A 15,925-nucleotide genomic window follows, 5' to 3' on the forward strand; every position below is an offset into this window, starting at 1 on the left:
AAACTTGTACTGGGTTTAACTTTCAAAGAACTTACTTAAGGTTCTCAGTTGCTTCCTCAGTTACTGAGGGTTTTCCTCCAAGGCTTCTTACAGGTTGAATTAAAAAAAAACAAAAAAAAAAAACAAGGCTCCTAACTTTAAAATGTTAATTCTCCCCAATCACCAACATAACATAAAACAAACACAACATAAAACAAAAAAAATACACCTCCATGTACAAAAACAAAAACGAAAAACGCTGAAGAGATAGAGAAGGAGAGGAAAAGGGTATGTGATCTTTCCTGTGGCCTTTGGATCTCAACATGGTTGAAGAAAGAAGCCCTCTTCCCACTGCCAGGTGATGAGAATTGAGCAACTGAGCCTATAAGGAAGGTACGTCTCACAGAGGCCCAAGCAGAATTCTAGGTGGAAGCTGACTATGAGAAGCTGACAGTGAAGCTGCTTTACCTGGGAGAGAGGCTCCTCCAGATTTTCTTCCCTTCAGTTGTCTATGATTTAACATAAGAAACAGTAGCTCATGCCTATTAATCCCAGCACTTTGGGAGGCCGAGGGGGTGGATCGTTTCAGGTCAGGAGTTTGAGACCAACCTGACCAACCTGGTGAAACCCTGTCTCTACTAAAATACAAAAATTAACCAGGCGTGGTGGCAGGTCCCTGTAATCTCAGCTATTCGAGAGGCTGAGGCAGGAGAATCACTTGAACCTAGGAGGCGGAGGTTGCAGTGAGCGAAGATTGCGCCACTGTACTCCAGTCTGGGTGACAGGGCGAGACTCTGTCTCAAAAAAAAAAAAAAAAAAGAAAGAACAGCCAAGAACCTAGCCTTTCAATCCCAGCTTTCAAAACCTTACTTAGGGAAGAAGGCCTGCCCACCCCTCTTGGTGTACCCTAACTTTAACAGATTAGATTTTCCTGGTAGTACAAATATGTTATTCTCTGGACACCATCTTAGCCCCCTCTTAGCACTTTTAGTGATGTCCTTCATAGACAATTTTAGTTTGTGTCATGTTAGTTAACACTGGTGAATATATGTTGCCCTCTCTCTCTCCATGGATCAGCCTATTTTGATGAATACTATGAGGCATCTACAAATGGACAATGACTAGACATATATAAAAATAGAATGTTGACTTATGACCTGCCCAAGAAACCAACCCCCTTATCTACAATAAACAGTCCAAGAAGCCAGCCTGTTGTAAGTCAAACTTGCAGGAAGCCAGGTTGCTGTCTCTGATGACAATCCAGGAAGCTAAATAATAATTTCTGTAGCAATAGTCCCCTAATGGGAGCTAGGCATGGTGGCCCATACCTGTAATCCCAACACTTTGGGAGGCTGAGGCAGGAAAATTGCTTGAACTCAGGAGTTTGAGACTAGCCTGGGCAACATAGTGAGACCTCATCTCTACATAAAAAATTAAGAAATTAGCTGGGTGTGGTGACACATGCCTGTAGTCCCAGCTACTTGGGAGGCTAAGATGGGAGAATCACTTGAGCCTGGGAGGACAAGGCTGCCATGAGCAGTGATCACATCACTGTACTCCAGCCTGGGCAACAGAGGAAGATCCTGTTTCCCAAATAAAAAAAAAAAAGTTCCCAAATGGCCAGGACTTAATAACTGACAGCTTTCCTTACTTTTTGTTCCCATTTTCAACTTAGGTTCAACCAGAGAGAGCCAAACATACACCCCCCAACCCTCATATGAGATGTCCCACTTTTTATTATGTTGCCTCCAGCTTCCTCATGCCAACAACCTCCAATCAAGCCACATTTGAAGCCTTCCCTTTTCTCACCTATAAATCTTTGCCACTCCTCTGTCTGCCTTTGAGTTTCTGCCAAAACACAAATGGCAGTTACGGTGGCTGACTTACTTGGTATAGCAAGGTCTAAATAAATAGCCTTTGCTTTTCTCATTTGATCTTTATTTCCACAATACAGATAATTTTTTTTTTTACTTTTTATTATTGATTTGTTAGTTTTTTATGTTCCAAATACAAGTCAGATATACAAATGTTTAATGTTAATGAAGTTCAGTATATCAATTTTTTCTTTTATGATATGGCTTTTTGCATCCTATTCAAGGATGCCTACCCCCAAGAACATGAAGATATTTTACTTCTGTAAGTTTTATGGTTCTGAGTTTTACTTTTAGGTCTCCAATTTATCTCAAATTAATTTTTGTGTGTGAAATGAGATAGAAGTCAACGTGTATAGATATCCAGTCTGTTAGCACCATTTGTTCAAGAGACTTTCCTTTCTCTGTTGAAGTGACTTGGCACCTTGGACAAAAATCAACTGATGTATATGTGTGGGTCTATTTCTGGACTCTGTTCTGTTCCCTTGATCTATTTGTCTATGCTTATGCCAATATACATTTGTCTTGAGTATTGTAACTTTAATTCTTGAAATGAGGTAGTATAAGCCCTAAGAACAAAAAATAATATTTTTAAGATTATTACGTAGCATCTCAAGAGATTATTTTCCTATTCTAGAACCTTTGCATGTCCTTATAAAATTTTATTTAATTTTTAAGTTTTATGGGTACATAGTAGGTATATATATTTATGAGGTACATGAGATACTTTGATACAGGCATGCAATGCTTAATGATCACATTATGAAAAATGGGGTATCCATCCCCTCAAGTATTTCTTCTTTGTATTACAGACAATCCAGTTATATTCTTTTAGTTATTTTCAAAAGTAGAATTAAATTATTTTCATTATAGTCACCCTGTTGTACTATCAAGTAGTAGGTCTTATTCTTTCTTTCTAATTATTTTTTTTTTTGAACCCATTAACTACCTCCACCTCCCACTACCCTGCCCCACTACCCTTCCCAGGCTTTGGTAACCATCCTTCTACTTTCTATCCCCAGGAGTTCAATTGCATTGATTTTTAGATCCCACAGATAAGTGAGAACATGTGATATTTGTCTTTCTGTGCCTGGCTTATTTTGCTTAATATAATGACTTTCAGTTCTGTCCATGTTGTTGTAAATGACAGGATCTCAGTCTTTTTTCATGTCTGAATAGTACTCTGTGGTGTGTAAGTACCACATTTTCTTTCTCCATTCATCTGTTGATGGACACTTAGGTTACATCCAAATCTTGGCTGTTGTGAACAGTGCTGCAACAAACTTGGGAATGCAGATAGTGCAAATATCTCTTTGATATACTGATTTCTTTTTTTCCTTTTTCATCTTCTTCTTCTTCTTTTTTTTTTTTTTTTTTTTTTGTGAGACAGTCTCACTCTGTCGCCCAGGCTGGAATGCAATGGCACAATCTCAGCTCACTGCACTGTAACCTCCGCCTCCTGGGTCCTATTTCAAGCAATTCTCCTGCCTTAGCCTCCCAAGTAGCTGGGATTACAGGCATGAGCCACCGCTCCTGACCGGATATACTGATTTCTTTTCTTTTGGGTATATACCCAGTAATGGGATTCCAGATCCTAAGGTAGCTCTATTTTTAGTTTTTTGAGGAACTTCCAAACTGTTCTCCATAGTGGTTGTACTAATTTACTTTCCCACCAACAGTGTACAAGGATTCCCTTTTCTCCACGTCCTTTCCAGCATTTATTATTGCCTATCTTTTGGATAAAAGCCATTTTAACTGGCGTGAGATTATCTCTCATTGTAGTTTTGATTTGCATTTCTCCGATGATCATGATGTTAGACACCTTTTCATATACTTGTTTGCCGTTTGTATGTCTTCTTTGGAGAAATGTCTATTCAAATATTTTGCCAGTTTTTAAATTGGATTATTCTGTTTTTTCCTATAGAGTTCTTTGAGCTCCTTATATATTCTGGTCACTAATCTCTTGTCAGATGGATAGTTTTCAGATATTTTCTCCTATTTTTTGGGTTGTCTGCTCACTTTGTTGATTGTTTCCTTGCTGTGTAGAAGCTTTTTAACTTGATGTGATCCCATCTGTCCATTTTTGCTTTGGTTGGCTGTGCTTGTGGGGTATTACTCAAGAAATTTTTACCCAGACCAAACTCTCCACTCCTGGAGAGTTTCCTCAATGTTTTCTTATAGTAGTTTTTGAGGTCGTAGACTTACATCTTTAATTCGTTTTGATTTGACTTTTGTACATGGCGAAAGGGGACTAGTTTCATTCTTCTGCATATGGATATCCAGTTTTCCCAAAACCATTTGTTGATGAGACTGTCTTTTCCCCAGTGTTTATTCTTGGCACTTTTGTTGACAACGAGTTCACTGTAGGTGTGTGGGTTTGTTTCTGGGTTGTCTATTCTGTTCCATTGGTCTGTGTGTCTGTTTTATGCCAGTACCATGCTGTTTTGGTTGCTATAGCTCCATTGTATAATTTAAAATCAAATAATGTGATTCCTCCAGTTTTGTTCTTGTTGCTTAGGATTGCTTTGGGTGTTCTGGGTCTTTTGTGATTTTATATAAATTTTAGGATTGTTTTTTCTGTTTCTGTGAAGAACACCATTGGTATTTTGATAGGGATTACATTGAATCTGTAGATTGCTTTGACTAATATGGACAGTTTAACAATATTGAACAATCCATGAACATGGAATATCTTTCCAGTTTTTTGCGTCCTCTTCAATTTCTTTCATCAGTGTTTTATAGTTTTCATTGTAGAGATGTTTTCTTTCTTTTGTTAATTCCTAGGTATTTAATTTTATTTGTGGCTCTTATAAATGGGATTACTTTTTTTATTTCTTTTTCAGATTGATCATCTCTGGCATGTAGAAATGCTACTGGTTTTTGTATGTTGATTTTATGTCCTGCAACTTTACTGAATTTATCAGTTCTAAGAGTTTTCTGGTGGAGTCTTTGAATTTTTCTAAGTATGAAATCATATCACCTGTAAACAAGGATAATTTGAGTTCTTCCTTTCTAATTTGGATGCCCTTTATTTCTTTTTCTTGTCCAATTGCTTTAAGTAGGACTTCCAGTACTATGTTGAGTAATAGTGATGAAAGTGAGCATCCTTGTTGTGTTTCAGATCTTAGAGGAAAGACTTTCAGTTTTTCCCCATTCAGTATATTAGCTGAGGGTCTATCACATAGGGCTTTTATTATGTTGAGGTATGTTTCTTCCATACCTAGTTTTTTGAGGGTTTTTAACCACGAAGGATGTTGAATTTTATAAAATGCTTTTTCTTTTCTTTTCTTTTTTTTTTTCCGAGTCTGATCTTATTTATTTGTTACTCAAAAAATTTATTTCTGACTGGATTCAGACTTGGAAGTAGAAGCTTGCAGAGAGGAAAGTCTGCATCTCTTCACAATTTGTTCCTGGCGCTTCTCCTTAGCCTCCTTCATTCTTTTGGCCAAAAGTTTAGCATATTCTGCAGCCTCTTCCTTGTTTTTCTTAGTAACGCTGCTTCTTCAGAGCAATATGCGCCGTTTGTGCTGCAAAACACGTAGAGTAACAAGATGCTGAATCTTGGGTGCTTTGGTCCTAGGTTTCTTACCTTCTTTGTTTAAGGGCTTTCTTACAACATACTGGCGGACGTCATCTTCTTTAGAGAGATTGAAAAGTTTGTGGATTCTGCTAGCTCTTTTGGGGCCCAGGCGGCGAGGCACTGTAGTATCAGTCAGTCCAGAAATATCCTTCTCTCCTTTTTTTGCAATAACCAAGTTGAGAACACTCAGATTGGCATCCACAATGCAAAGACGAACTGATTTTCTCTTTCTTTCTCCCGTTCTCCTTGGTCTGTAACAGGAATGCCCCTTACTCAGTAGCAGGCGGACATGGCCATGGGTCAAGACACCCTGCTTCATGGGGAAACCTTGTCTGTCGTTCCCACCACTGATTCGGACCACATAACCCTTCCATTCTTCACCCAGAGCGTCAACTTCTGTGGCCATACGCTTCTCATAAAAAGTACGAGGTTTGCGTTCATCGTCCACTTCAATGAGTTTCTGGCAGCCAGTGGCTGGGAAGGAGATGTTCAGCTTCATCTTGAAGCAGCTGAACGCCCATAAAATGCTTTTTCAACGTCAATGGAAATAATCATATGGTTGTTGTTCTTTATTCTGTTGATATGATGTATCACACTGAGTGATTTGCATATGTTGAACCATTCATGCATCCCAGAGATAAATCCCAGTTGGTAATGATGAATGATCTTCTTAATGTGTTGAGCTTGGTTTGCTAGTATTTTGTTGGTTGTTTTGGGAAATATATTTTTGCATCAATATTCATCAGAGATGTTAGCCTGTTGTTTTCTTTTTTTGATATTTCTATGTCTAGTTTTAGTATCAGAGTAATACTGGTCTTGTAGAATGAGTTTGGAAGTTTCTCTCCTCTTTTATTTTTCAGAATACTTTAAATAGGATTGGCATTAGTTCTTCTTTAAATGTTGGTTAAATGTTGGTTAGAACTCAGCAGTGAAGCCATCAGGTCCTGAGTTTTTCTTTAGTAAGTGGCTTTTTATTACAGCTTCGATCTTGTTACTTGTTATTGGTCTGTTCAGGTTTTGGATTTCTTCATGGTTCAGTTTTGGTAGGTTGAATGTGTCTGGGAATTTATTCACTCTCTCTAGATTTTCCAATTTATTGGCATGTAGTTGCTCATAGTAACCACTAATGCTACTTTGAATTTCTGTGGTATCAGTTGTAATGTTTCCTTTTTCATTTCTGATTTTATTTATTTTGGTCTTCTCCTTTTTTTTCTTCATTAGTCTGGCTAAAGGTTTGTCAATTGTGTTTATCTTTCCAAAAGATAGACAACCTCTTGTTTCATTGATCTTTTGTATTTTCTTCATTTCACATTCATTTATTTCTGCTCTGATCTTTATTATTTCTTCTACTAATTTGGGGTTTTGTTTGCCCTTTTCTAGTCAAGATGCACCATTAGGTTATTAATTTGAAGTTCTTCTATTTTGTTGTAGGTACTGATAGCTTTAAACTTCTCTCTTAGTAGCGCTTGTGCTGTATCCCATAGGTTTTGTTATGTTGTGTTTCTGCTATTTGTTTCAAGAAACTTTTCAGTTTCCTTCTTAAGTTCTTCATTGACTTTGTCCCACTGGTCATTCAGGAGCATATTGAATCTCAATGTGTTTGTATCATTTCCAAAATTCCTCTTGTTGTTTTCTAGTTTTATTCAAAGATGTTTGACATTGTGGTAAAAAATGCTTGATATTTCAAATTTTTTGAGTATTTTAAGACTTATTTGTGACCTAACATATGGCCTATCCTTGAGAATAATCCATGTGATAAGGGAAATAAGGTGTATTCTGTAGCCTTTGGATGAAATGTTCTGTAAATATCTGTTAGGTCTAATTAGGTCATCCTTTGTGTAGGTTAAGTCCAATGTTTCTTGGTTGAGTTTCTGTCTGGGAGATCTGTCCAGTGCTGAAAGTGGGATGTTGAAGTCTCCAGCTGTTATTGTATTGAGGTCTCTCTCTCTTTGAGACAAGGTCTTGCTCTGTTATCCAGGCTGGAGTGCAGTGGTGTGATCTCAGCCCACTGCAGCCTCGACCTTACAGGTTCAAGTGATCCTCCTGCCTCAGCCCTCTGATTAGCTGGGACTATAGGCATATACCACCATGCCTGGCTAATTTTTGAATTTTTGTATTTTTTTGTAGAGACAGGGTTTTGCCATGTTTCCCAGGCTGGTCTCAAACTCCTGGGCTCCAGAAACCCACCCACCTGGGCCTCCCAAAGTGCTGGGATTCTAGGCATGAGCTATTGTGCCTAGCCTGAGGTCTGTTTCTTTAGCTATAATAATATTTGCTTTACATATTTGGTTGTTCCAGTGTTGGGTGCATGTATATTTATAATCGTTATATCCTTTTGCTAGACTGACACCTTTATCATTATGTAATAGCGATCTCTGACTCTTCTTATAATTTTTGTCTTAAAATCTATTTTTTCTAATGTAAGTATAGCTACTACTTCTGCTCTTTTTTGGTTTCCATTGGCATGGAATATCTTTTTCCATCCGTTTATTCTCAGTCTATGTATCTTTATAGGTGAAGTGTGTTTCTTGTAGGCAACAGATCATTGGGTCTTTTTTTCCATGCATTTAGCCACTCTGTGTCTTTTTATTGGAGAATTTAGTTTATTTACATTCAATGTTATTATTGATAAGTTGGGACTTACTCTTGCCATTTTGTCATTTGTTTTCTGGTTGTTTTGTGGTCTTCTTTTACTTCTTCCCTTCCTTCCTTGTCTTCCCTTTAGTGAAGGTTATTTTCTCTGGTGGTATGACTTAATTTCTTGCTTTTTATTTTTTGTATATCCGTTGTGTGTTTTTCAATTTGAGGCTACCATGAGGCTTGCAAATATTATTAATGTAATAATAAATAAACCCATTATTTTATTTTATTTTATTTTATTTTATCTTATTTATTTTTTTGAGATGGAGTTTCATTCTTGTTGCCCAGGCTGGAGTGCAATGGTGTGATCTTGGCTTACTGCAACCTCTGCTTCCTAAGTGATTCTCCTGCCTCAACCTCCCAAGTAGCTGGGATTACAGGCATGTGCCACCACGCCTGTCTAATTTTGTATTTTTAGTAGAGATGGGCTTTCTCCATGTTGGTCAGACTGGTCCCGAACTTCTGACCTTAGGTGCTCTGCCCACCTCGGCCTCCCAGAGTGCTGGGATTACAGGTGTGAGCCACTGCGCCTGGCATAACCCATTGTTTTAAACTGATGACAACTTAACACTGATTGCATAAACAAACATGCAAAAAGAAAACTAATAAAAACTGTACACTTTAACTTCATCCCTCTGCTTTTTAACTTTTTGTTGTTTCTCTTTATGTCTTATTGTACTGTCTGTCTTTAAAAGTTGCTGTAGTTATTATTTATATTGACTTATCATAACAGTGTAATTGGGAGTTTACATGCCACAATTATAGTTTTACAATATTCTGTGTTTTTCTGTATGCCTACCATACAGAAACCAGTGAGTTTTGTATCTTCGGCAAGATGATTTCTTCTTGCCGTTAACATCCTCTCTTCTTTCAGATGGAAGAACTCCTTTTAGCAGTTCCTGTAGGACAGGTCTGGTGTTGATGAAATCTCTCGGCTTTTGTTTGTCTGGGAAGGTCTTTATTTCTCCTTTACACTTGAAGGATATTTTTACTGGATATAGTGTTCTAGGGTAAAAGTTTCTTTCCCTCAGCACTTTAAATACATCATTACCACTTTCTCCTAGCCTGTAAGGTTTTCACTGAAAGGCCTGCTGCTGTATTTATTGGAGCTCCATTGTATGGTTTTTTCTTTTCTTTTCTCTTGCTGCTTTTAGGATCCTTTCTTTATCCTTGACCTTTGGGAGTTTTGTTATTAGATGCCTTGAGGTAGTCTTCTTTTGGTTAAATCTGCTTAGTGTTCTATAATCTTCTTGTACTTGAATGTTTATATCTTTCTCTAGGTTTGGCAAGTTTTCTGTTATTATTCCTTTGAATAAACTTTCTATCCTTATCTCTTTCTCTACATCCTCTTTACAACCAGTAACTCTTAGATTTTTCCCTTTGAGGGTATTTGCTAGATCTTGCAGGTGTACTTCATTCTTTTTTTTTTTTTTCTTTTGTCTCCTCTGAGTATTTTCAAATAGCCTGTCTTCAAGCTCATTAATTCTTTCTTCTGTCTGATCAATTCTGTTATTAAGAGACTCTGATGCATTCTTTAGTATTCAGTTGCATTTTCCAACTGTAGAGTTTCTGCTTGTTTTTAATTATTTCAGTCTCTTTGTTAAATTTATCTGATAGAATGCTGAATTCCTTCTCTGTGTTATCTTGAATTTCCTTGAGTTTCCTCAACATAGCTCTTTTGAATTCCCTGTCTGAAAGATCACATATCTCTGTTTCTCCAGGATTGGTCCCTGGTACCTTATTTAGTTCTTTTGGTGAGGCCATGTTTTCCTGTATAATCTTGATGCTTGTAGATGTTTGTTGGTGTTTGGGCATTGACAAGCTAGGTATTTATTTTAGTCTTCGCAATCTGGGCTTAGTTGTGCATGTCCTTCTTAAGGCTTTCCAGGTAGGTATTCGAAGGAATTTGAGCCCCAAATCCAATAATGCTGTGGTTTTTGCGGATTAATAGAAGTACCACCTTGGTGGTCTGGGATAATAAAGATCTGGAAGAATTCTCTGGATTTCGAGGCAAAGATTTGTTCTTTTCCCTTACTTTCTCCCAAACAAATGAAGTCTCTTTCTCTGTGCTGAGCCACCTTGAACTGGAGTGTGTTGATGTAAGCACCCCTCTGGCCATTATTACTGGGACTGCTGCCAGCACAGCACAAACTCTTGCCCAAGGCCCGCTGTAACCACTACATGGCTGCCACCTATGCTCACTCAAGGCCCTAGGGCTCTACAGTCAGCAGGTGGTGAAGCCAGCCAGATTTGTGTCCTCCCCTTCAGGGCAGCAAGTTCCCCCAGGTCCCAGGTGGATCCAGACATGTTGTCTGGAAGCCAGGGATTGGAGCTAAAAGCCTTAGAGATTTCTTAGCACTTTGAGAAGCCAACGTGGGTGTATCACCTGAGGCCAGGAGTTTGATACCAGCCTGGCCAACATGACTAAACCCGTCAAGAGGACAGGGACCATGTTGTATGTCTTGTTCACCACTGTATCCACACCACTTAGCACACAATAAGTATTTGTTTAAATAAAATTAAATTTTAGCTGGGCGTGGTGGCTCATGTCTATAATCCCAGCACTTTGGAAGGCTGAGGTGGGAGGATCACTTGAGGCCAGGAGTTCCAGACCAGCCTGGACAACATGGCAAAACCCTGTCTTTACTAAAAAATACAAAAATTATCCAGGTGTGCTTGTGTATGCCTGTAATCCCAGCTATTCAGGAGGCTGAGGTGGGAGAATTGCTTGAATGTCAGAGACAGAGGTGCGGTAAGCCAAGATCATGCCACTGCACTCCAGCCTACGTGACATAGCAGACTCTCTCAAAAAACAAAAACAAAAAACCTTAGAGATTTGCCTGATGTTCTGTTCTGCAGCTATGCTGGCACTCAAACCACATTACAAAGTCCTTCCTGCTCTTCCCTCCTTTTTCCACAGGCAGGAAGCCTCTTCCTGTGGCAACCACCACAAGTCATTCTTACATACACAAATGTTAGTATAGTAATGCAGCAAGGAATTCCCAGGAAAATCGGTTATTTTTTTCTTGCACTTCTTCTGTAGTTTTGCCAAACAAACAAAACAAACAAGACCCCGAGATCACTGATCCAAATCTGAATCAGTGAAATGGTCTGATGAAACACGCTTTTTTTTTTTTTTTTAAGATGAGGTCTCTCTGTGTTGCCCAGGATGGTCTCTGACTCCTGGGCTCATGTAATCCTGCTGCCTCCACTACCTGAGTAGCTGGGACTGCAGGCTAATGAAACACTTTAATAAGATAAATCATAATCTGCCAGGAACTTTCTTCTGTTCAGTCCTTAAAATCTGAAGATATTTAGAACAGATGGGCTTTTTGATGTAGCTCTCCAGAGGTAATGATTTTCTTTTTAAAACAGCTAGGATCATTCTCTTATTGACCAGACATGTGCTTCTCCAGTCTTGTACAATCTCCCCTGTCCTCTGAGAGCTGGTGATTGTCTCTGTCCTCTTACCTTCACCATCTTAGAAGGAAGAGCCAAGTCTACATGGGTGATATGGTACTGTGAACAACATGGTTACTAAAGAGCTAGGTTTTAAGCCACCCTATTAAGCCTGAACTGATGTGGAGTAGTCACAAGAACATAAGTCAGGGACATTAAGAAACCCTTTGCTGTTATCTACCATACCAGTTATTGCCGAGGGTGGAGCATGTAATAATATTTTTTATAACAATTTGATTATATTTTCTGCCATTTTTTATTGGGAATTTGAACATTGCAGGTTAGCTCATAAAACTGTGAAAGGGCAAGATAAACATAGGATACAATATATTTAATTAAGATAGCAAAACCTTTCTGTACTTCCTTACAATGGCTTGTAGGAGATCCAGAGCAGATCTTCAACTTGCTAATGTTCAGTTAGGCCCAGATTTGGTATTTGGAAGAGGCAGTTTATTAGAATAATGGTGCTCCTACTCAAGGAGGAAACAGCATCTGTAATACTCAGTGTGATCAGGGACTTGACCTTAATGAGATTTCAAATAGAAGTAAATTTGACTGACTTTATCATGTGGACCAATTCTAGCCAAATATTGTGGATTTGAGATTAGGACCAGAAAACTCAGGATCTACTTCTGATGGCAGTACCCCCAGGAGGATCTGGTCTTTCTACTGTATGCTTGAAATGAACCAGGTGAGATGTTTGGGTCCCAGCCAGATTCTTGGGGTCATTGTAGATTCACACAGACTTAAATGACTTGGTCTTATCATCCACAGAAATAAGGATGAACCTTGGCCAGTTCATTTCGTTCTGTTTCTTGAAGTGAATAGGACTGCAGGATCAAAGTTAAAGACTGTAATGAAGATCACACACTGGACTGTCTATTAAGTAAGGCCCAGATTTACTGTTATAGACTTAACTCACTCTATTTGCTTTTTTTTTTCTTTTTGCAGGCTACAACTGAGGTGGAAATTAAGAAGAAAGGCCCTGGATCTCTCTTAGTTTCCATGGACCAATTAGCCTCCTATGGGCGGAAGGACAGAATCAACAGTATAATGAGTGTTGTTACAAATACACTAGTAGAAGGTATGTGCCTTATGATGTCAGTCCAACCTGCTGAGATATAAATATGTAATGTGCATGGTAAATATAATCCCTGTCCCTTGGTCTGAGTTTTGCAGACTCTCTGAGCTTTAGGAATGGAGCCTATTCCTATATAGAAACTAGAATCACAAATTCTCTTCCTAAATTTACATGCAGAGAATCAAATATATGGGCTTCAGATACGCTGCCAGCATTGTACACAGGTAGGTAAGAGATATGAAAGGAGCTGCATGAGTGACCTAGAGGAACTCAAGACCCCTGTCATTGTCATCATGAGGAGCCAGTGGGGTGCCTTAAGGCATAAAGGAATGTAGATTGAAGAACTGCAAAGATATAAAATGATAGAATTTCCCTCATGGCCTCTACTCCTAAACATACCTTCCTTTTTTCCTTTTTAACTACTTACAGCCCTTTTGGTTTTCCCTTAAGGAAGAATGTACTGTGCGTTTTGATTGCACCTAGTTCTGTCTCTCTTCAAACACCCCCACATATCCATAAATAAATTTGATGTGTGACTAGGTAAGTTGAAACCCTTCTTTCTTTGAGTGCTCCATGCCACAGGGAAAGAGCAACCACTGTTGAATCATAGCACGTGTGCAGTAATGTTGCTGTCAGTGCCTGAGTTCTCTGTATTAGGTGGGCTCTCTATGACACAACCTGGTGTGCTGAGGAATACCTGAAGATTTTCCATTAGGCCACAGTCCCCCTAGCAAGAATCAGCTCCTCTCCAGTTGTGTTCTGTAGTCCAGGATCTGCATGCTTTCATTAGAGGTAAATTCAGTGACAGATTTCCTCTCCCAAGATTCTGATGGATTCTGCACCTGTCTTCCTCATTGGATTTATATTGATTTAGCTGAGTTGTCTCATGGTAGATCTAAACTATTCTTGAGGTCTCAAATTGCTGTTCTTCAGAATGCAGATGCCCAGAATAACCAAAGTCCCTGAGACAGGAAAACTCAAAATGGTCCTGGTATCCTTGAGACAAGTGTTTTTTCAGTCGTTTAAACCCAGTGCCACTTCTGCTCTGTGTGTATGTATATGTGTGTGTGTGTGTATCGTGTGTTGGGGAGGGGTTTGCAGTGGAGGAAGAGTCCCTAGAAAAGAATTCTCTAAGGTTGCTTACTTCCCCACATATGTGCAAAGAATGAGACTGTAACTAGACTGACCTTGAGAATATATCAAGTAAAAAAAATGAATTAACTGCTTTCAGCTGCCTTAACAACCTCTATTTATTCCTGTTTTCTTTGATTACCATCAAGGTTATTGTCTGGTAGAACATCTTCAAGCTTTCTAGCTTATACTTTAAGATTGTGGGCAAATAACTACAGGTTCTAAGAATTCCAAGCTAAGAAATCCTAGCCTAAGAACTTTGGCTAATTTTATTATTCACATAGAGACCAAGACAGGATTTCTCTGGGTATCTGTGGCAGCTGAGAAAAACTTAACAACCTCCAACAGGTACATTTTATTATTGGCAGAGACATCAGAACAGCAGAACTATCAATACAATGCAACAGTTAGTTAGTTAGTTATTACTGCAGTGGCTTAGCCCAGGTCCCAGCAAAAGGAGATGCTCAAACAACATTTGTCAAGCAGACGTTGGCTGTGCTTAGAATGGTAGGAGTGCTGGTGCTGCAGGGCTCCTTTTGGAGGCCTTAGAGCTTTCATCCCTTTACTGGGTTCGATACAAACCACACGGGGATTTTAAAATTCTCTTTTCTCCCTCTTCTCCCTGTTCTTTCTCTTTCTGTCCTGCTGTGCTTATTCTTCACCCTCTACCCACCATCACACACATTAAAAAAAAAAAAAGATGTAAGGGTAGCTCAGGAGACAGAGACAGATGTAGCTGTATTCCTGAGTAGGAAGATGTTATTCCAGTTCTTTGTCCTCTTTCCTAAGCCCTGATGTTCACATAGTTGTACCTGTCCTGCCATTTCTTGCTCAGGCATTCCTCCTATCCTCTCGCCTTGTATTTGACCCTTTTGCTGAAGCTGATGGGACAGAACTGCTGTAAGCAAAGAGCAATGAATGGCTGACCAGAATAACGTAAGAGGGAATGAAGCATCCATGCCTGTTTAACCATTGGTCCCTCTGTATTTAATGCTTGCTACAGCATTAAAAGCCAGCATTGAACGAATTGTAGTTCTTGCTTTCAGACTTTCAGTTAGGAAACTTTGATATTATTTTAATCCAAGGATTAAAATAATTATTATTTAAAACCCAAGAGGCAGGCTACGACTTACCTAATAGTTTAGAAACCACAGTGGAGAATTCCAGAATCCTGTCAATAATTAGAAAACCCTGCCTGTTCTGCCCCACCCCATCCTATTGCAAACATGCTTACCAGGATCCAGTACATTTAGTAGAGTTCACCACTAGCGGAGCTATAAGCTTTGGGGATATTTCAGAGGACTGGGCGTGGGGTGTAGGTAGAGTAGTGTAGTCTCACTCTTCAAAGCAGTAAAGCTGTGGGAGAAGGGGAGATCATGGTGAAGTAAGAAAGAAGTAGTGATGTACTTGACATTGATTTGCAATATCAAGGAAGTACTTGACATTATTGATTCTCAGGTAAAACAATTCCAAAAACTCCCCTAGAGGTAATTGGCCATAGCTGTTTCTGCCACTATTTGTGTATTCCTTTATTCACCTGACAAGCGTCAAATGTCAGTATAGTTACTTGGCTGATATCAGCCTTTCCTGTGTGGCAGTAACCTTAGCGAGGGTGGGAGCTCTTCATCAGTGTATCCTCGGTGCCTAGCACATTGCAGTTGCTTAAAAGTTGTTGAATTGAGTTGAAAGAAGCTCCTGCCTTCAGAAACCTCATGGTCTACCAAAGCCATTATCTTGGTGAAATTGTGAGGTCCTCTCTGAAAACAATTCCCAGTACCCCTGAGGTTGAGACCTAGAGTAACCTCACTGAAAATGTCCACAAGCAAAGTAAGAGAAACCCCACAAACATTTGGGCATGTCACCCCTAAATGTTAACCCATTCCCCCAAGCCAAATACTGGGCCATTCCAGGCATGTGGAACCCGTAACAGTTTGCAAAGTCATAAGTCACTTGATAAGCCTTCTTATTCCCCAAATGATCTTTTCTAGCTCCTGAAGTTCCACATTGCCTTACTTTTTGTCGGAGTGAAAGATTATCCTGAGGATCTTCCCTTCTCAGCAAATGTGGCTAAGAGATGTCTGGTATCCCTCGAGGAATTTTCTTGGTGCCCTGTAGGGCAGGAAAACCCCTTTTTTCTGTGTGGCAAGACTCAAGACCTAGTTCATTTTAAAACATTACAATTGT

The 15,925-nt window shown here is 39.2% G+C and overlaps 1 protein-coding gene and 1 pseudogene across 3 annotated transcripts in view; one reads left to right on the forward strand and one right to left on the reverse strand.

Moving 5' to 3' along the window:
- Positions 1-15,925, forward strand: part of SCN8A (sodium voltage-gated channel alpha subunit 8) — a 213,384-nt gene that overhangs the window by 137,566 nt on the left and 59,893 nt on the right. For both annotated transcript variants that reach the window (XM_023211079.2, XM_031936307.1), the window contains exon 13: positions 12,481-12,613. In XM_023211079.2, the coding sequence (XP_023066847.2) occupies positions 12,481-12,613 (133 nt within the window). The remainder of the gene's footprint in view (positions 1-12,480; positions 12,614-15,925) is intronic.
- LOC111541986 lies at positions 5,186-5,942 on the reverse strand (annotated as a pseudogene). Its single transcript, XR_002731413.2, has one exon. The product of XR_002731413.2 is annotated as a 40S ribosomal protein S6 pseudogene (transcript).

The sequence above is a fragment of the Piliocolobus tephrosceles genome, chromosome 10, assembly GCF_002776525.5.
Source record: "Piliocolobus tephrosceles isolate RC106 chromosome 10, ASM277652v3, whole genome shotgun sequence".
Lineage (NCBI taxonomy): Eukaryota > Metazoa > Chordata > Mammalia > Primates > Cercopithecidae > Piliocolobus > Piliocolobus tephrosceles.